This window comes from Cucumis melo, chromosome 7, assembly GCF_025177605.1.
Source record: "Cucumis melo cultivar AY chromosome 7, USDA_Cmelo_AY_1.0, whole genome shotgun sequence".
Taxonomy (NCBI): Eukaryota; Viridiplantae; Streptophyta; class Magnoliopsida; order Cucurbitales; family Cucurbitaceae; genus Cucumis; species Cucumis melo.
In genome coordinates this window covers 4,492,147-4,512,999 of record NC_066863.1, presented here as the reverse complement: position 1 = coordinate 4,512,999, position 20,853 = coordinate 4,492,147, and the positions used below count along the sequence as shown (strand labels likewise).

The 20,853-nt window shown below is 35.6% G+C and overlaps 2 protein-coding genes across 6 annotated transcripts; one reads left to right on the top strand and one right to left on the bottom strand.

Moving 5' to 3' along the window:
• The first annotated feature begins 1,702 nt into the window (after positions 1–1,702).
• LOC103501772 (uncharacterized) lies at positions 1,703–17,303 on the top strand. Of its 4 annotated transcripts, none has more exons than XM_008465458.3 (21): positions 1,703–1,977; positions 2,359–2,654; positions 3,325–3,381; positions 6,808–6,835; positions 6,908–7,030; positions 10,524–10,635; positions 10,864–10,901; positions 10,994–11,047; positions 11,460–11,528; positions 11,685–11,801; positions 11,911–11,979; positions 12,617–12,696; positions 12,973–13,101; positions 13,210–13,459; positions 13,925–14,017; positions 14,099–14,266; positions 14,679–14,806; positions 14,885–15,017; positions 16,164–16,288; positions 16,359–16,538; positions 16,997–17,303. In XM_008465458.3, exons 2-21 carry the CDS (start codon positions 2,560–2,562, stop codon positions 17,034–17,036), a joined length of 2,088 nt encoding a protein of 695 aa, XP_008463680.2. In that variant the 5' UTR covers positions 1,703–1,977; positions 2,359–2,559; the 3' UTR covers positions 17,037–17,303. The 4 variants fall into 4 exon arrangements, with proteins under 4 accessions (XP_008463680.2, XP_008463683.2, XP_050943931.1 ...); XM_008465461.3 differs by lacking the exon at positions 1,703–1,977 and adding an exon at positions 6,357–6,708 and having other exon boundaries at positions 2,587–2,654; XM_051087974.1 differs by lacking the exon at positions 1,703–1,977 and adding an exon at positions 6,357–6,708 and having other exon boundaries at positions 2,587–2,654; positions 6,897–7,030.
• Positions 17,304–17,951: 648 nt separating this feature from the next.
• LOC103501773 (PRA1 family protein H) lies at positions 17,952–20,714 on the bottom strand. Of its 2 annotated transcripts, XM_008465464.3 has the most exons (5): positions 20,465–20,714; positions 19,950–20,379; positions 19,308–19,444; positions 18,516–18,587; positions 17,952–18,439 (listed from the first exon to the last, which is right to left on the bottom strand). In XM_008465464.3, exons 2-5 carry the CDS (start codon positions 20,375–20,377, stop codon positions 18,369–18,371), a joined length of 708 nt encoding a protein of 235 aa, XP_008463686.2. In that variant the 5' UTR covers positions 20,378–20,379; positions 20,465–20,714; the 3' UTR covers positions 17,952–18,368. The 2 variants fall into 2 exon arrangements, with proteins under 2 accessions (XP_008463686.2, XP_008463685.2); XM_008465463.3 differs by having other exon boundaries at positions 19,950–20,713.
• Between the last annotated feature and the right edge of the window lie 139 nt (positions 20,715–20,853).

The following is a 20,853-nucleotide window of genomic DNA, read 5'->3' as shown; positions in this document are numbered from 1 at the left end:
AATATTTGACACGTCATCTATAGTTACACTTATAAGAAAATAGTTATAAAAAAAGTACTTGTTTGTATTTTTCACCGTCGATTAATAACTCAAATATTTGTTTTGAAAAATAAAGTTAATTATTGAGAATATGTCTGATAAAGAATTCAAATTTTGTTTGATGTTTCTAAACTTATCGAGTTCAACATGTATGCGTTTGATAAATGATTCAGATTCTATTTCTAAAATTTGTTTTCGAATTATATGATTTAAACAGTATAAATTTTTAAAACAATTTTTTTTTTTTTATGTTTCAAAGTATTCAAAATTTGAATTTTACGTTTTAAGAGGCATGGTTATATTAAATACCTATAAAAATATTTAGAAATGCAGTTGTCGTGTAATAAACTCGATCCATTTTTAAAAATATAATATGTATTATATAATATATTGTAAATTCTAAAATAATGTAAAATAATGATTGTATAAATTTTTAGGTGACTACAAATTTGGTACTTATGGTCTTTAAATGATAGGATAGTTTAGTCTTTATGGTATATAACTACAATTTAGTTCTTTGGTTTGATAAAATCATCAAAAATAATATTACTCAGACTTTTATAGAGGTTATCAAATCATAAGAACTCTAAACTCTAACTTTCTCCAAACAATATTAACTAAAGTTACAGTTTAACAATCAACTTTTTAAATATAAATTATATTTATAAATAAATTATTAACATCTCATTAAATCTGAATGAATAAGTAAAACTAGTTTTATGATTTATAAATACATATTATAAATACATTTAAACTATAATCCAAAATTTGATTGGTCAGAAAACACATGTGTGAAAACATAAAATACCAACTTTACTTTTATGGAATCCATTGTTTTTGAATTTATGTTTTCATACTCTCTATCAAACATGTTCCAAAAAAGCTAAAAAAAAGACACCTCTCCGAGATATTTTCAAATATAACAAGTTGTAAAATCAACTAAATAAACGTCAAATAAATCAAAACTTAAGAATCTAGGATTCTTATATAAACAATGCATACAAAAAATGCAAAAAAAAAAGAAACATTTGTTTGCTATTTTTCAGTTTTGTTCATCCCAATTTCCCAAGGTTTTATTATTGGGCCATTTTTTGATCGGGCCTAACTTATACCAAAATAATGAATTTAATGGGTGGCTTATTAAGGCCCATTAATTTTCTTAATATCTTGAAACTGACCCAAAACTTTTTCAATTTCCTATTTGGGCCACTCTTGAATAATTGCAGTAGTAATGGTGGTAAAAAAATAAATGCATTTATGTAAAATTAATAAACATCCTAACATAGTGCTTTTATTTTCTTCCAAGCAAGTATAATTGCAAATAATGCCTCTTTTATTTATCTATCTATACATTAAGTTCTCATTGCAAATCCTTTCCATTTCCTCCAAAAACAATCATGTTTAAAAGGAAATAATGTGCACCTAACCTAATAATACAATAATAGTTTTGGGTTAATACTTAATATATCACATCAACACGAACAACACCTCCAAAAACATAAAATATATACGATTCTTGGTATCAATTATTATATATATTATCGATCAAGAGGTTAGGGTTCGAATCCAATTGGTGTTTGAGGGGAAGATTTAACATTTATTTTAAGGAAACGGTGCGTTTTGGTTCAGTCATGTCATCCAATTTTCTCAATTTAATTTTTTGTCCAAATCTCGGGGTCTCAGTTCAAAGTGAAAGCCTCCTTGTAGAATTATTGCGAAGTGCGATAAAGAAAGAAAAAGAAAAAGAAAAAAAAAAATAAAAAAGAGAGAGAGAGAAGAGCGAAGGGAAGTTCCATTAGAACAACAAAAATTCTTTCTTGATTTCGAGGCTCTCAGGAAGCCTTCTTTATTGGAGTTGCAAAGGAGGAAGAGATCTATGGTGTTATTGTTCAGAAGAAATCAGTTCATCCTAATGTTATTTTGAATCGTCATTCTTGGGTAAGTCTCCGAATCTCAATCTGTCAACAAATGGATTTTAATTCAATTTCATTAATTGGACACCCCATTTGGAAGCCACTTCTTTGTTGTTGTTTCACTTTCGATGTTGACTTTTTTTTTTTTTTTTTTTTTTGCCCCTTTCTAGTGTTTCTCATTATGTTAGCCTGTCGCCATTGCGTATCTTACTTCCTCCAACCCATCATATGTCTTATGTTGACACCCACTTGCTTTACTTCGGGTCCAAGGGCTGCTGCGCATTATCTCATGTTTATATCAATTGTTGTTTTCATGAATTTGGATTCTGTTTTGTTGTCAAATTCATGGGTTTTGGTTGGTACGGATAATTTTGTATTTTTTTGGTGTTTGCCAATGCCATTCCAGATTTGATATTCGTGGCTGCTGCTGGGATTGGTAAAGACAAATACTTTGGTCGTGGATTTGAGGTTGCTGGTTGGATTGTTTCTTACAAAAAATGAGGGAAATCTGGAGATGAGATGGTTGAGTTGCTCTTAAATTGTGGTTTAGTTTGGCAATCTAGTGTGTGCAAAGTCGGTGAAAAGTGAAAAAGATTGCTAGAACGAAATGTCTGATGTGGCGAGTATAGCAGAGGCAGTGGCAGCAAGATTTAGTTCTTTGGAGCTTATTGGAAGAGGATCTTTTGGTGATGTCTACAAGGGGTAAGCTTCAATTCTTTTACTATTTATATGATTCAGTGCAGTGAAATCTGTTACACCCTTGATCTTTTGGTGTGCTTATCAATTAAATAAATGACTGGTGAGTCAGCATGGTTATGTGTGAGTGATCTTTGAACTAGCGTGGATTTGGATCAGTATGCACTTCCATGTTATGTCACTAAGAAACAAGGATATGGATATGGACACACGTCATTGAAAAAAAAACCTAAAACAAGGACAAGGCAGGGGAAAATGATAATAACATACATTTGAGAAGATATATGCGTAAAAAAAGTATTCACGCATTATGAATTTATGCCCTCCAAATATACAATTTTTAGCCCACTTTTGTATTATGCTTAATAAGTTGAAGGTATAGTGGTGTGTCATGCATAGTTTATCCTATTGTGCTAACAAATATTTGATACTGAGGTGCCGGTTTATACTTCTTAGCTGCATCATTTTAACTTTTTATTTCGGTTAAAATCTCATATATAAAAAAACAAATTCATTTAAAGTTGAAGAAACCTTTCTGCGACCTAAGGTGCCGGTCTTCAGTCCTTTTTTTTTGGATGGGAGTGTGTTACCAAGGCTTTTTTGTTATGCAATCAATCAGAAAATGAACAGGAACCACTCGTTGATATAGTTTCCTGACGCCTTTCTGCATTTGCAGGTTTGACAAGGAGCTTAACAAAGAAGTTGCTATCAAAGTTATTGATTTGGAAGAATCGTAAGTACATAGATTGCTTTATATTTTTCACTGATAATCATGTTGAAACTCAAATTCAGAGCTCTCTTGTCTCAATGATGAAGAACATGATGAACTGCCCTAATTTTGGTTTGATTAAAAAAAACATAATAATTAAAATGGTAGTGTGGCCTAAAGTTTTACCACATTCTTTGCTACGTGAACCTTCCAATAACGAAAAGTCTGACCTTCATGCGTGTTAATAGTGTTTGATTGTGAAGGTCTCTAAGTTCAAGATCCGGATCCGAACCAGTCAATTGCTAACTCCGGTTATTTTCTCTAAATATTCCACTTTTCATTTCTTAAGATAAAAGATTTTTTTTGAGTGGAAAACCACTGATTTTCGTTTGTGAGTTCATTATTTAATGAAAGTTTACTAATGTAAAATTAGGAATTGTTAAGTCCTCAATCCTCATTTATTTATCTTCTGGTCTTTAAACGACTATTTATTTTTTCCAATTGGTCAGTGTTGCATCGGTACGTTAGATCTTTCCGATATTTCTTTCTATGTACTTGGTGGTTTCCATGTGTCATAATCAGACTATGATGATTTATACTTCTGACAACAAATTGTTGGTCTTAGAATCTTGTGGGGGATTTGGGGAGAGAGAAACAATAGAATCTTTAGGGGGTGTAAGAGTTCTTTTGTCAATGTGTGGCCACTTGTTAGATTCTTTTGTTACTCTTTGTATCTCTGTTTTTAGGCTCGTTCCTTATAGTTGCTTGGTATTATTTCTCTTGACTAGATCCCCCTTTTGTGGTTGACTCTATTTTGTGGGTTTTTCCTCTTTATTATGCCATTGTATTTTTTCCTTTTTTCTCAATGAAAGTTAAGGTTTTTTTTTTAATAGAAAAACATTATTAGTCACTGCAAGATCATCAGTGATATGATCATACCTTTTAGGCTCCCCCAAGCATTTGCAATGACTATTTTCTTTTAAAGGGTACTTATATTTCATTGATAAATGAAATTTCAAAATAAGAGAAATCCCAAGCCAGTTGGAATCAGAAAAGTATCTTCCTCTTGACTAAAAGAATATTAGGACTGTCGTGGAAGAAGCTTGTGTTTACACCAATATAGGCTACTAAAGGTTGGAGTTCAAAAAGGTGTTAAATGATTGAAAAATGGTTATCCCGGTGTACCTAAGGGTCCATTTGGATTGACTTAAGGGAAAAATATTTTTCAAGAAAATCATTTTTGTTTAAACTCATTTTTGTGAAAATTGTTTAAAAAACACATAAAAGACTATTTTGAGTGGCTTCCAAACATTCTATTTTTTTTAAAAAAATAACTTATTTTTTAAATTAAACACTTGAAAATGTAATCCAAACACACCATAAATCTTCCACAAGAACACCCTATAATGCCATGCCCACGGATTTTCTTTTTCTCTTTGTAAGGGTGTTCACAAAAATATTGTATGGGAAAGAACGTAGTCTTGTTAGGAAGAGCCATGCCGCTCCTGGAAGTGCCCAGAATGAAGTAACAACATTCTATGTTCATTTTCATCGTTGTGTTATACTTTGCCATGTTGATGTGGTGAGGCAACTTGTGGAGAAGATTTCTCATAATTTTTTTTAAAACGGAGACAAGTTTCTTTATTATTATAAAACTCGTAATACAAGAGAATTATACAATGAGAATAATAGAGAAGCCAAAAAATAAAATTAGAAACAGAGGATTAGGAGGTGCACTTAGACATTTCAATTAGGTTGACACTCCATAGCACCATCGTCATATCCCATAAACAAAAAGAGAACACATAGGTACCATATAGATCAGAAGACATACAGCCATAGGAAAACGAAAACAAAACAAAACAGCAAGAAAAGAAAGACCACAGGGGAAATAACACAAACAAAAAGGCCCCCAATTAACAAAGAAAATTACGGGGGAGATACAACCTCAAAGGTCCCCAAATACGAAAATTTCTATAGATAGCAGAGCTGGTCAGGAATCCTCTAAAAGCAGCAGCAGCGAAAGATGTAAAGATTCTGAGGCTTGAGTCTTTTGAGGATAGCATGAAATTAGCCCCCATTAAAGTGGTTGATGGATGAAAGCTGACCAGTTTAGACATATATCTTGAATTGAATAATTCTTGAATTCTACATTCAAAGAGCACCAGGCTGCTGCGTTCCTATTTGATGTGTCCAAAGTATCAAACCAACCCCTTCCTTTGTCGTGAAAAATGCTCTGATTCGCTCAAACCATATTTCTGCCAACAGAGCTTTTGCCATGTTTATCCAAATTAGTGTTGGTTTCTCTGGCAGCAAATGGGCCCCTCAACAACTGAAAAACATTGGAACTTAAGGATCCGTCGAATGCCCAATCCACTTTAAGGATAGAGAAAATACTTTTCCAGCAATTAAAGGAGTAGGGACATGATATGAATAGATGTAATAAATCCTCACTGTCCTTTAGGCATAGAGGGCACATCGAAGGTAACGAGCACTCGTTGGGGAATTTCCTTTGGATGATCAGGGTCAGGGATCAGTTTAGTAGACCAAACTCCATAATCCAAAACAAAATGTTGACTCTCCTTAGGCTGCCGGTCTTCCAAAGGGTTTTATAGATAGCTTTGTCCATCGGAGAAGATGGGGAAAGATGGATCAAAAGGGATTTGACTGGGAAATTGCCCCATGAAACCATTGACCATGCTCCACCACCGTAACTTTGTTCTTCTCGTAATCTTATATGTCAGTTTGCTTGAAATTAGCTATTGTTGACGAAACTTTATGCGAATTGTTAATACTGTCAGGGGCGACTTTATTATCCACAAAATATTTCTGTGTTCTCAATGTTACAGTATCTTGCATGTGCAACACTTTTACTATAAATATGTGTAGCCTACTTAAATGCTGTATTTTTTTACTCTTGATTCATTTAATATCCTTGAACTGGAACTCTTTATGCGATGAAATGATTCTTCTTCCATATCTCCATATCTCCATTTCAGTTTTTTTCCGGGTCCGGAAAAGAAACAATTTCATTGATGTTGTGAAATTACATATTTCGAAAATAGAGGAAACCCCAAAGGAACATATATACAGAAGGCCTATCCAATTTTGAAAGGAGGGAAGAAAAGCTGTAGTGACGGAAAGGGGTAGAGAATTTACATCAAGAAAGCCATATGGACTATAGCATCAAAAAATCTATAAAAAACACTCCTTATCTGGAAAGATTCTTCTATTGCTTTATTGGCTTACATTCTAGCCAAAGGCTCTGATGAAGTTCTCGCGAAGAGTCTTGTTTTCCTTCTTGAAAGGATGTCCTCCTAGAGAGTAGTTGAGAAAACACTTTAGTAATGGGTACCTTTTCAATTATTCCTTTTTTAGTCCTAAGCTGTCAATGTTATGTGGACTTTCTTTTCTGCAATATTATTAAACTTGTTTTTCTTTCTTCTGCAGTGAGGATGAAATTGAGGATATTCAAAAGGTATAAATTAACTGCTGAGTAAATTGAATTAGGTGAATGCTTAGGTGCTAATCTACCTCAGTTTTGTGCCAGGAAATTTCTGTTTTGTCACAATGTCGATCACCCTACATTACTGAGTACTATGGTTCTTATCTACACCAGACGAAATTATGGATAATAATGGAATATATGGCTGGTGGCTCTGTTGCAGATCTGGTAAGAGTTTGTATTTTGCTTTCTGCTCCTCACCTAATACAAAACTACACAAAATTTAATGTATATAACATCTAAAATTGGGCTATAAAATTGCCCAAATTTAGAGGATGCAAGTACCAAAAAATGGCTACAAAATCAAATAATGAAGTGTTCAAACTCAACACTAAAGCTCCTATACCTAACTAGAAATATCCAATCCAGCCAGAAAAATCAATTCCCACATAAGTAGTCTTATCCAGCCCCAATACATCCATAGCAGATCACATTTCTTTGGAGAAACTTTAGCATAACTTATAGATGGTTTCAGTTTTATGGTTAAAAAACACTTTCGGTTCTTAATCTTTCATAGAAGTACAATTTAGTCCTCTAACTTTGGCAATTAATTTAGTTGTTGAATTTTCAAATTTTCAAACTTTAGCCCCAAAACTTAATAAATAATAATTTAATTCCTATACATTGAAAATTGTAACAATTGGTTACTAAATTAACTTATTCTTTACAGTTTGTAAATAAATTTGATTTTGGGTCAGTTTATTGATCTATGTGTAAGAAATTTGTTAGATCTTAACAATAAATTTCACGATGGGGACTAAATTGCTAAAAAGTGTAAATTACAGAAATTAAATTGATACAATTGAAAGTATAGTGACTAAATCGTCATCCATGAAAGTTTAAGGACTAAATTGTTACTTTCATGAAGTTGAGGAACCAAAAGTTTTTTTAACTGTCATGGGTTGGTCTGGTGGTAAAAAAGGAGACGGTCTCAATAACTAACTAAGAGGTCATGAGTTCAATTCATAATAGCCTCCTACCAAGGAATTAATTTCCTTAACACCTAAATGCTATATAGGTAGGCAGATTGTGGACGTAGCCTAAGTAACCTCAAGGAGAAATCCTCCAAGAACCAAGATTGTGGGTCTTTTATTAGAATGAATAATGTGCTTCATACAAGAGGAGAAGACTCCTATTTATAGGGTTCTATTACAAGTGGGGGTAAAAATGGAATTAACCCAGAATATTACCTAATTACCCAATTAACCCTTAGTCTTCTTACATCAACAACCCATCAGAGATGGTAATGTCCTCTACATTTCATAATATTATATGTTGTAAAACAAGGCAATTGTCATGGGGAACAAATTTAGAAGTATATTAGTTAGTCTAGAGTCTAGACAACGTCTTAATAAAAGAGAGCGAAGAGAAGAAAACTTGAGCAATGAGTGTGAGCCTTCTAAAGAACCTTGGACTTTGAAACACTACAAATATGATTTTTTTAATAGAAATAGACAACTTTCATTGAGAAAGAATGAAAGAATACAAGGGCAGGCAAAAACACAAGTCATCGAAAAAAACAAGCCCTCCACCAAAAAGGATTCCAACTTAGTAACATGTTACCAAGGGAATAATTACAAAAAACTTTGGAACCGAATCCCAAAGAGAAACACAAAACCTTACTAAGGACCAAACATGAGATGCACTCTTCTATAAACCTTTAAAAACTTTCTCGTTCCTTTCACCCCAAATATCCCAAACCACAACGCACACTTGGCAAGCCACAAAAGTCGGCCTTCCTTTTTGAAATGCGGATGGAAGAGACTCCTCGATTATAGCTTGGATCCTTCTCTGACCAGCAACCGGAAAATTGAACTCCTGAGAGAAACAAGACCACACAAACCTCACATGCTAACAGTCCCAAACCAGATGGTCCAGGTCCTCCTTCACCTTCCAGCAGAGAATACAGCAGGACGGTTCCATAAGCGTAGGCATTTTCTTAGCAAGCCTATTCAAGTTTTTCATACGACCTAACAAAACCTACCAAATAAAGAACTAGATTTTCTTTGGTATCTTTATCCCACCAAAAACCTACGCAACACCAGGGGAGGGGTCTAACAACAACGTGAAGAAAGATTTACAAGAGAAGCCTTCCAAAGGATAGAGCTTTCAAACACGAACATCTCTCCTCCCCTCCCTAAAGTCACACATGTTGAGCAAGAAAAGAGGAGAGGTCACTTCTGTTGTTTCCCTATTGGATAAGTTACGACGGAACCCAATAGAAAAAGACACTGAGTTCTCTGCCCAAACCAGAAAATCAAAGATTGAATGATTTTTAAGAGAGGATAGATGATAAAGATGAGGAGATAGACAGAACAAAGGGGGCTATCCCCATCTCATTGATCTTCCCTAAAAAACGCCTCCTTACCATCCTCCACAGTGCATCTAACCCAAGGAAAGAAAGAGGGAATCCCAAGAGAGATGTCCTTTCAGGGAGTACAATGTGTGCGTTTGACCCTTTTGCCACCCACTCAAAGGGAGCTGACCAATGCTTGCTCACAATGATCTTATGCCACAAAGATTTGGGTTCAAGGGAAAAAATGCCAAAGCCACTTAACCAACAAGGCTTTGTTACACAGCCTTAAGTTACCAATCTCTAACCCTCCCTGATTCACAGGGCGCCCAATAACCTGCCAGCTAAACAAATGAGATTACTAAATTTGTGACTGTAAAACTACCTCTGTTTAAGATAACTGGCATATGTCCACCAATGAAAGCCCTACTGGCAAAGCTTAGAGTTGGTTTGGAATTTCCTTCTAGAGTTCAAATTTCTGACGTATGTAAAAATAATGTAATTGTCATATATTTCTTTAACATGGAAGAAATCCCTAATATCTAATGAGAAGCAGTAAAAAACAAGTTCCGTTCGCTGGGTTGATCTTATGAAATATGAACTAGATATAAATGGTTTAGGGTGACTTAAAGAGACTTTGTAGACTCAACCCAACTATTTGAATAGCAAGTTTGGCCAGCTAAAATACCCAACTAGATGGATGGTATGATCAGGAAACCAAATCATGAAACGTTTGGGTTGAGCATTTATTTACTTAGGAATGAAATAAAAGTAACAAATACGTGGCTATGTTATTTTTTGCGAGTAAAACTGATATCTTTCTAATTAATAAGAAGTTCGGGTGAATTTAGTTTAACCCACATTAATATTGGAAGTGTCCATAAACCAAATTAATTCTTAATGTTTCAATCTATTTGATCCCAACACCACCCATAGAGTTTTGGTTGATTTGACTTAATCGTTTGGGGTATTAGTTTTCTTAGAAAAAGTCCACACTCTTCCTGAGGTCCAAACACTTTGGTGCTACAGGGAGACCGCGAGCTTTAGCCAACAGGGCTGCCCCTGGGGACTAGGTCATTAGGTTTTTTGAGCACCTCTAAAGAAATATGGTAGGTTAGAAATTCTTCTTGGCGTGCTCGATGCTTCTATATAATTGCAATCCATCAAAATTTTCTTGGAAACACTACTATGAGTGTTAAAGAAATTTCTCTACAATGAGTGTAAAAGTTTATTTCGTTCTTCTCCTCTGTCAATATAGTAATGTTTGTATTTGATATTTAATTCGTTATACCATGTATTTATTGCAAGAACTTCAAATATTTTGGCGAACTTTTTGTATAAACTTACAACAAACGCTTGGTTCTGCAGCTTCAGTCTGGGCCACCGCTCGATGAAATGTCAATTGCATGCATTCTACGGGATTTGCTGCATGCAATTGATTATTTGCACACCGAGGGAAAAATCCACAGGGACATTAAAGGTTATCGTTCTTCTTCATAACTCAATGAATTTGTACAAGTTAACTACTTAGTTCATATCATCCATGAAGATGGTGACATTGCCCACTCCTAGCCTCCCACCTCTCCTGCAAGGGGAAAATGGAAGAGAAAAATAAGTGGAGTGGAGTTTACAGAGTCAATAGGCAACTCCTATAAATGAATTTCATTTCTATGTTATTCTAATGAAATATTGTACTTTTGCTTTGCAGCGGCAAACATTTTACTGAGTGAAAATGGTGATGTTAAGGTAGGATTTTCTGGCATAAGGCCGTGTGGGCTTGATTAAGTTAAGAATTTGCTGGTTTTTTCTTTAAAAGGCTAACAGTTTAATCCCTATAGGTTGCAGATTTTGGTGTTTCTGCTCAGTTAACAAGGACAATATCAAGGAGAAAGGTAGAGTAAGACGTGAAATATTAGACTTTGTTCATTTTTATTTTGTTCTTTTCCCCACGTCTTTTGAAATTTTGAAACTTTTGCTCAACTGGACATTTTAACACCCTTAGTCAGCTCTGGTTGTCGGGGAGAAGTTTTCATCTCCTGCTATCCTTCCTTTGTTAGATCCATAATTTTTTTTAAATAATCATTTTTTAAAGTAATATGGCAGTTTTTGCCTTTTGGTTAATGCTTTCTGTTCTCAAAATTTTACTTGTAAACAATTGCTTTCTTGTTGATTTCTAATGTGCAAATTTTTGCTGAATTATTATTATTCTGGAGGAACTTTTTTTCTTAACTCGTCTTCTAATGCCAATGGATGAGATCTTCTGAATTTTGTATCGCCTGCCTACCACTGATTTCTTGACCACAGACATTTGTAGGAACTCCATTCTGGATGGCGCCAGAGGTAATTCAGAACTCTGAAGGATATAATGAAAAGGTATTTACTCAGTGCCATGTTTGTTTTTAGCATTTTGATAGTTTTGATTGGTTTTAAGATAACCACACTTCTCAATACTTGATTCTGTGTTCACTATGTTTACGAATCTCAAATCTAGAGCAAGCATTGCAATCCTATCACATTTTACTTGTGCAGGCAGACATCTGGTCTCTAGGAATCACTGCTATTGAAATGGCAAAAGGGGAGCCTCCACTTGCTGATCTTCATCCCATGAGAGTTCTTTTTATCATACCTCGGGAAAATCCACCTCAGGTTCACTTAACAACTCTATATTGGACACTTTTAATGACAGACATTGAACTCCAAGTATGAAGTGGTGCATTGTTATTTCCTGTGACATATTAGCTTTATGTATGAGCAGTTGGATGAACATTTTTCTCGGCCAATGAAAGAATTAGTGTCACTATGTCTGAAGAAAATACCTGCTGAGGTAAAAGCATTGTTCTTCTCCTGAGCTCTGGTTCCATGTTTTAGTTGAATTCTTTTATGTTGTTGAAATTCAAATGGTTGCGGGCCGCAAATTATTGTTTCTGTGAAAAGAGAGCATGAATGATGCAGTGAGCATCTGTATAGTGATTTTCAGGTACTTTCCTACAGTGCTTATTTGGTAGGTCGATATGTTGCAATTGGTTGATCACGGTTGGGATTCACAGTTTCTTCTTCTTCCCCTTTTTTCTTTTTTAAAAATATTTTTTTAAGAGTCAATATAAGAAATGAGGCAGCTACTTGAAAGTTAAAAGTGAGCACCCAGAATTCGTTAAAGGTATGAAAAGTTGGGGCATGCTTAGGGTTATTATTAAGGTTCACGGGATTTAAATTGATTATTTCATTTCCTGGTAATTCATCTTTTATTTGTTCTCTCTAATGTTCACACTCTTCCTTCTATTCATGTGTTATTTATTTGTGATTGTTTCTTGTTCAAACTTGATGCAAGCATTCAGATTGTTCATGTGTCCTGCCCTTTTGAAGTTATGATTTTTATGATGTGCGGATATATCTATATCTGTTTGGTATATTTTCAGTTTTTGTTTGCAAATCGGTTTAATACGTCTCTATCTTTCTACTAGAGACCTAGTGCCAAAGAGCTTCTGAAGCACCGATTCATTAAGAATGCCAGGAAGAGTCCTAGGCTTCTGGAGAGAATAAGGTTTGTCAGGACACTCGAATTCTGTTACTTTAGTGCTAGTTTTCTAATAATTGTGCTCTCATGTTGTCGTTCTTTTTCTCTTTCATCTTTACTTGTTCTCAGCCCTAAGCATGGATATGGAATTTGGTGTTCCTTTTGAGTTTGTGAATTATTTCCTAATTTGTACACCGTTCCTACATTTATGTGTTAATGTGTCTGAAGAATCGAAAAGCTAAATAGTATAAATGTCTTTGTATAAGGTGATTTATCAGTTATCTTATTTGTTGATATTGATAGAGAGCGCCCAAAGTACCAAATAAAGGAAGAAGATGCAGAAACACCAACAAATGGTTCTAGAGCTATGGGTGAAACGACAGACACTGTGAAAGTATCAAGAAATGTGAGGGAGGAAACTGTTCGTGCCAGGTGGGTAAAACCAAATATATAGCTCAGTTTCCTGTTAAAAGAACACCCCAAAAGTTGTTGATGCTAACTCATTGAGCTGGGTTGCATTCTGACTACCTAAAATTGCAGCAACCAGAGTAAAGCTCCAAAGAATGCTGGATGGGACTTTAGTATTGGGGGACCACATAGTACAGGTACTGTTCGAAGTGTAGTAAAACCACCTCAAATTAGGGAAAGAAAACCAGAAATTCCTTATGGTCAGGGTGCACCTAGTAGAGTTGCAGAGAGTGGTAACTGGCTAGCTGTGTCTGGATATGCATCACGCGACGAATCAGAAAACACCAGAGATTCATACAGTATGGGAGATGCTAGTGAAGATGTAAATTTTCCTCACTCCATTTCTCTTAGCTACAACTACTTTTTACAATCACACGTGATAGCTTGTCAATCAACTAGATTATTAGAACAATCCTTGTGACTTCAATGACTTTCTCTTGTCCTAGAAGTTTGCAAACTAGTGCATCTTGACGATTTGACTTAAATGATACCTCCTTTTTTATAAGAAAAATTGAGCAAGTTTAGAGGTTTACAGAGTAAATTTGACTGCAATAGCAAGGCTTCAAAGACACTTGTTCCAGAAGTTCTAGATTATCCTAGCTATTGCAGCCACGTTTATTACGGAAACCTGCAAAAAGATTTAATAACCACAACGGCATGACTCAATCAAATATTATGGCTGTATTTATCTTTATGGTAGTTCGAAAATTGGTTGAAGTTAATGTTCTCTTACCTTTTCTTTTTCTACTACTAATTTATTTATTTTATTTCCATGAACAACTTCCAGGAAGAGCTATCTGTAAGTGGTTCAGGAACCGTTGTGATCCGGTCTCCGAGGGGATCTCAAGCATCTACTCAATTTCACAATGAAAGCAGTCCGGTAGAATTATCTTAAGTATAGTGATGCTCTTGATCGTTTTGAGATACATATTTGTTTATGAAATTAAATCATGTGATGCAGTCTGGAAGTGCACAAGGATATTTTGAGGACACATCTTTTAGTGGTACTGTTGTTATGCGTGGTCAACGTGATGATTCTGGTTCTCCTCAGACTCCAAAATCCAGAATGGGAATTCAAGAAAGGACTTCAAGCTTTTCTCCCGAAGATAGTGCATCAAACCTTGCGGAGGTTGCTTTTAAGTCTTCTGATTTGTGCTCTTATCACGATTCAATGTAGCAGTTACTGTTAGTTTTATTATATTGCCACTTATTTTTTAGTTCATTTTAAATTCAGTCGGGGACATGCATTTTAAGATTGGGATGAATGTTGTTTTGTTATCCTAGGAGGGGCATGGAGGTTAGATTTCAACATGACATAGTATCTTCTCTTTTTAAATACACCTTTTATAAGTAATTTTTGTTGAAGTTTTAACATGACTTAGGATTGGAATCCTCACTCATTTTATTTAGAATTTTGGGTTTATAGTAGAATTTAAATGTATCTCCTACATAATAATAATTCGTTGGTTCCATACTACCAGAAATCAAAATATGTTCTAGTGCTGTCCAACTACTACTCATTTGCAATTTGATGGTTGTAGGCAAAGGCTGCAATACAAGCAGGATTGAAGAAATCTAATGCAAGGGATAGATCAGCTATCAATAAACTCAACGACAGGAAGGAAAATAGAAGAACAGAGCAAACAGTGAGTAGCTCTGACTCTTCAAGGTACATCTAAGTAATTGCCAGAATGAATTATGCTCCACAGAATGTTGGTCTGGTGCCTGACATCTGTAATTTCTCCAGGCATTCTCGTGAATTCTTTGATGCGCCAAGAGCATTGGTAAAACCATCTCTATCACTTGATGAGGAAGAAAGTGCAAAAATAGCATTGTCTTCTGCACCGTTATCGGTTTTATTTATGTCATCCTTGAAAGAGGTAAGTCGAAGCCGAATTGAGTTCATAAGTTCATTGTATTGATTGTTTTTTTTTCCTTCAAATAATTTGTCTGGATTAATGGTAACTGCAACAGCTGCATGATACTTCTGTGAAATGTTTCCATCTTGCTATCTTGGTATCTGTTTTATCCCGTTATATTAGGAAGTGGGAGTTAGACGTCAAATCGCCCTTGCTTTGGGGGGAGTGAAGAAAAGCCGTTACTACTTGCTACTCTTTGGCATTGGCACAATTGCTAACGCTTACCATATTTTTCCCTTTCCCTGTTTGACCGATCCTTTGTTACTACGTCTTTGCTAGAGTTTCTATACTGTTAATTGGTTTTTTGCTTCCAACAAAAAGAAGAAACACGGTGGCTTATTCCTCCTAAACGTGCCTCCAAAAAATTCTCTTCCTATGCAGCAGCCAATGTATGCGCAACTGCCTACCCTTTTGCGTCACCTTTGGTTCTATCTGAGTCAAATTGTTCATAAAAAAAAATCTGCAATGCACTCTTACACTAGCTCGACTTACTTCTTCAGTGATCATGCTATCTTTCTCCTCTGTTTGAGCTGCTGTTCCAAAGGGATTGGATCCAAGTGATTTTTTCTTCCAATGTTGCTTCTACATTCTCCATAGTAACGATTCCCAGGTGTCAAACTGCTCCGATACCAATGAGAGAGCTGTTCTACTTAAAATTTCATTTACTAACAATATATGAAACAGAAATACAATGTTCGGAGGAGAAAGTTCGAGTCTTCCATCATTTCGATCCTTGCCACTTCATTGGTATCCAACCTCCCTCCTGCTACGATTAGATATCCCTCTACTTAATAAACTTACTCTTTTTACTCTGTCCCAAATTAGCTAACCGACTTCATGACGAGGTACTTACCCAACTCTCTCTCTCTCTCTCTCTCTCTCTCTCTCTCTCTTCATCTCCTTCTTTTTCTTCTTATCCGTGGGCCTCAATATTCTCATCTCAGATAGGCCTTTCGTGATGCATTTACCATATCTCACGGGCTTCAGATTTGATTCCTTTGCACATCATCCTGTCAGAGTGATTACTAACGGGAACAATATTTTTTTCTGTTCATTTTATGACATTTATTTTCTTAGTACAATGTGCTAAAAGTGCAACCTGCTCAGGTAGTTGCAGATGATTCGGAAGGATCACCTTCTCGGACTGTAATTAATGCACTTATAAATATGGAACACCTAAAACCTGGATCATGCGAGGTTCTTGCCACTAAGTTGCTCCAGAAATTGGCCAGGTCAGTTATTTTACTTTCCTAACCTACTCCCTTAAGTTCTCAAAATTTACTCAGAGAAACATTTCTGCAGTTCCAAGGAATCTTCACTGAAGGATTTACAAGACTTGGCAACTCGCTTATTCAATAAGGCAAAGACCGTTCCTGAAGATACACAAAATGTCACAGATTCTGATAATAGCAAAAAGCTACCGAACAGGGAACTTCATTCAAATTCTAATTTGAGCTCGCTTGCTAGATTTTTACTCTCCAGGTTTGTTTTATGAAATGCCTTTTTGTATCAAGTGGTAGGAAGTACTTGGTTCCACGCAAATTGGTTGAAGCACCACTTTTGTCTGCTATTATTAGGCTAGGGGAACATCAGCTCATCCATAACCACCCATCTCTTTTAGCCTCGTCCATGTTCACGCACTTGTTTGGACACTTAGAATTCCCAGCATAGAGAAAACTTGACAAAATCTAGAAACGTGACATGAGATAAATTTTTTATATGTATCTGTTAAAGAAAATTCTGGAAGAACGAAGGCACGAAGTTTTCATATGAAATTTAGTTATTGTGGAGTGACTACACATTAGAAAATTAAGGGATAGGAATAGAATGTTTGAAACTCTTTTTTTCTCTCTAAATTCTTTGAAGGCAGACATCAGACATTGTTTCTGAGTAAATGCCAAATGCCCTTGAGCTAAATTGCAAATTGGTTTGTTGATCAGATGGCAAGGTCAGGTGTCAAGGGATCTGAGTCCAGCTTAAAAGGGGAGAAAATTTGTGTATTTGTTTGATATTTTTTATTCTTGACAGTGCATTATTTGAGTTGATGTACATACGTCGTTGTAAGAAATGGTGTATTAATTATTAATTGTGATTTTTCCTTATGAAATTTTTGTTTTGCTAGCAGCATTTCTTTGAATACGGGTGCTTGCTATTCATTGCATTGACATTTGTAATATTATTAATACCTGAGATTGATGAATAATTTCTACTGAAATGCTGTTTATAGGAGGGTTTGAATTTTGAACATTTGTCGATGTATTTTTCTCTCTCAATATTTTAGGTGAGAGATCCAACCACTCACTTTTAAGATAATAATTGCTATCATAACTAATAATTGATAATTGGACGGTAAATGAACTTGAATGTTGGGTTTCATTTGATAGATAAATGTTTGAATTTTTTTTTTAAAAGAAAAAAGAAAAACGACAACAAACTTTGAAGAAAGTATGAATCTATACCTTAAAATCGTGACATAAGAATTTTGTACTACTATTATTACCCTTACATAAGCCTAAATGCTGTTAAACAAAATTAAGCCAAAATCAATTTTCTATGACTATTAACTATTAACTAGTGTCATAACTGTCATGTTGTAGAGTACCCAATAATTAATCTATAAACCATGAACAATGTTGACTTGATACACCCACTTGCATCTTGACATTTTGACATTTTATCTCAAGCTGTGTTGGGAATTAGAAACTATTAACCTTAAAATATCCTTTATCACAAGTGTTGTAAATCCTTCTTGCTTAACCTTAAGCCATCTTTAATAAAAGGAAGGTGCATAACTGAAAAAAAACTGAGGTTTTCAATTACATCCTTTATCAAAAGGATAACGTTCAAAGTACACAGAATGGATAAGGATTGATGAAAAATTAGAGCTTTCTGTACTTCATCTGAAATCTGATAAACTCTCGTTAATAGAAAATGTAAAGCACAAGATGCTAACTTTGTGGTACAAATCATAAGCTGGAACTAAGTATCGTGTAGTACAAAATAACCATACTTAATTTCATTAACTAATGAACAAAGTACTAAACGAGATTTGAGCTTGACTTGCTACTTGTTTCTAGCCTCTAACAAAGGAAGATGAAACTCTTGGGCAATACGATGGTCACCGTGCCCACACCATAATATGAATTTTCAAGCAAGGGCACGGTGACTGCTGAGGTACATCAGTCATGCTTTCAAGTCTGCGATCAGCATTACCAGAACTTTTCGTCTTTGAATCAGATGTTGGTACCTTGCATTAGGCTTGCTTGAACATAACTTATGTATAGGAGGACGAATACCATTGCCTGTAACAGTTTATTTTCGACTTATGGTAGATGGGGGCTTGGTGGGAGTCAGCTTCCGAAATGCAGCATGCAAAATCATACCTGCCAAGATTTCAAAGGTGATAAGAACAACTAATGATAATGAACTCTATAACATGGCCTAGAATTCTGAAGTCACCTGTATATCCAATGCCAAGGGCACAGAAGATTGCCATTTGAAAGTTGGAAAATAAAAGGATGATAGCAGTCGCTGCAAAACATTATACTTGTTATGTATTTAAGATGCTATGTAATTAAATAACAACAGCAGTCCAAACAGAACTCACGGATGGTAATTTACATGAAAACAACGAATAAATGCATACAGCAGGATCCGAATTTTAAAGTCCAATAATCCCAAAGAGTTATCTCAAAAAGAAGGGTTTTGAAAAATTCCAAAGATTCCAAAAGGCATTTGTAGTACCAAGTAAAACTTTTCCAGCATCAAACAGGCAGGAATTAGGCTTTGCTACACACTTGGTCAACTTATTAGCTTGGCTCCATTACAAGAACTAAGGACAACTACGCAAAAGTTATCAATCCAAAGTCATCTCAAATTGAGAAAACAATAGCCTTAAGGCTTGAAATCTGTAACCAAATGGAACATGCAAAACAATAACCATTCAACAAGCAGGAACTACAGTGTATATCTCACTGACCGCATAAAAAAAGCTAGTAAAAAAAAGAAAGAAAGAAAAATCGAATGTGTTGGTATGCTTTCAATTTGAGATCTAAACTCTACATCTACACTGATGATCTATGCTATAGTGATCTGTATCTATACCGATATCATTTTTCAACCGAAGTTCTCTATGTGAAAATGCCACAATGAAACAGAATACGAATTAATTAATACATGCTTAAAGGAAACAATTGGGAGGAACCTCTCAGGTGTGTAAATAAACACGGTTTTAAAACGTCAGTAACATACCACATTGAGCAATGCGAACCAAACACTGCCAAAGAACAGGATATTTGTCTAATCCCCACCTATCACAACAAAATTTAACAATATCCCAAAGTGCTAAACATGATATCAGTCCAAGGAGGGCAAGAGGCATCTGGTACCTGCAATCATCCACACGAGAGTTCAAAGTTAAGAAATTGGTAAAATAAAGGTCACAAATCTCTAGCCAACATCTTTTATTTCCATGCAAACGCTCATTCATCCCAGATAAAGGAACACGAATATATAAATAGAGTAGTATTCTAGTTTAATCGCCAACAACAATAACAGTGGTTCCCTGTTCAGTCAAACCATTTAAATCCACAAAAGGAATGCAAGCGATTCTTTCTATATGTTTCACATTGGGATCAGCAATCGATTAGGCTCCAAAAGTTTTAAGCCCCACAAGCTTCAAAAATCAAACCAAATCACTAAACCCATCCTGATAACTTAATCAAAACGCTAAACAAATGGATGTACTCGTACTCTTCCCATCCACATCAAGTAAAACCAAACAGAACCCAATTCACAACCTCCAGGAAATACAACAACTTCAACGTCAAGCCAGAATCCGCAGCGAACAGCCCATCAATAGACACAATTAACAAGAGAAAGAGAAGAACATACAGCGTGCAGACAAAGAAGAGAACAAATAGTGAAGCGTAATTGCGAGCATAGCGTTTGGCGTTCTCGTGGACTCTAAGACGAGCTTGAGCCGGCGACGAAGGAAATGAGTAGGACTCAAAAAACCCAACAAACCCAGAAGTCCAGGAAGGAGTCGGGCCAGAAAAATCAGCAGCAGAGAGCTTGGAAAATGGGTTTAGAGTAAAAATGGAGAGAAGGGTCGCGATGCGAGAGAAGAGGGAGATGAAGAAACCTGTGGCTAAAGGAGCTGCAGCGGTAGGGGTGGGTCTGGTGGGGGGAGCGGCAGAGGAATGACGGTGGAGGTCAGAGGTCCGCTGATCGAGAATTTCAAGGTAACCGGAATCGCGAAGCCATGAATCGAAAGCGGCGTCTGGAACGCTGAGGGAAAGTGGGTTGGATGAGAAACTCATTCCTAATCGCAACAACACAACACAACAAAAACGAATTCAGAATCAAAAGAGACAAAAGGGTTATATAAAAAGGCTGAATGTAATTGCCTTGTGATTGAAGATTGTTGATTTGAGATTGTTGTGTTTGTTTTGTTGTCGAGATGAAGGTGGGTACATCGCTTTATCCTCCTTCTCGCCAATCAAATCATCAGCGCCACCGTTAACGATCCCGGCGGGCCCCGGACTCCGGGAAATTGGGTTCTTTTGACCCAAAAAAGTTTTTTTTTCCCCCTTTATTCCACTGCAATATAGAACTAGAAAACTGACGTAGAGAAGTGTTGGTAACTAATGAAGCATGACGAGACAAAGACTAACTCAATGTTCCTCTTTATAAAATTAGAACAAATTGAACTATTCAACATCCAATTCTGAAGACGTTGATTGATTAACTACATTGGTGGATTTGAAAAGGTTGAAACAAGTTGTTTAATGTCTAT

Excerpts from the sequence above, each read along its gene's own strand:
- LOC103501772 (XM_008465458.3), top strand. The coding sequence starts at position 2,560 with ATGTCTGATGTGGCGAGTATAGCAGAGGCAGTGGCAGCAAGATTTAGT. Across the intron at positions 11,529-11,684 it reads CTGAAGGATATAATGAAAAG|GCAGACATCTGGTCTCTAGG; the intron begins GTATTTACTCAG and ends TTACTTGTGCAG. Across the intron at positions 14,807-14,884 it reads AGTAGCTCTGACTCTTCAAG|GCATTCTCGTGAATTCTTTG; the intron begins GTACATCTAAGT and ends TAATTTCTCCAG.
- LOC103501773 (XM_008465464.3), bottom strand. The coding sequence starts at position 20,377 with ATGAGTTTCTCATCCAACCCACTTTCCCTCAGCGTTCCAGACGCCGCT. Across the intron at positions 19,445-19,949 it reads CTCTTCTTTGTCTGCACGCT|GTACCAGATGCCTCTTGCCC; the intron begins GTATGTTCTTCT and ends GGATGATTGCAG. Across the intron at positions 18,588-19,307 it reads GGTTCGCATTGCTCAATGTG|CGACTGCTATCATCCTTTTA; the intron begins GTATGTTACTGA and ends AATGTTTTGCAG.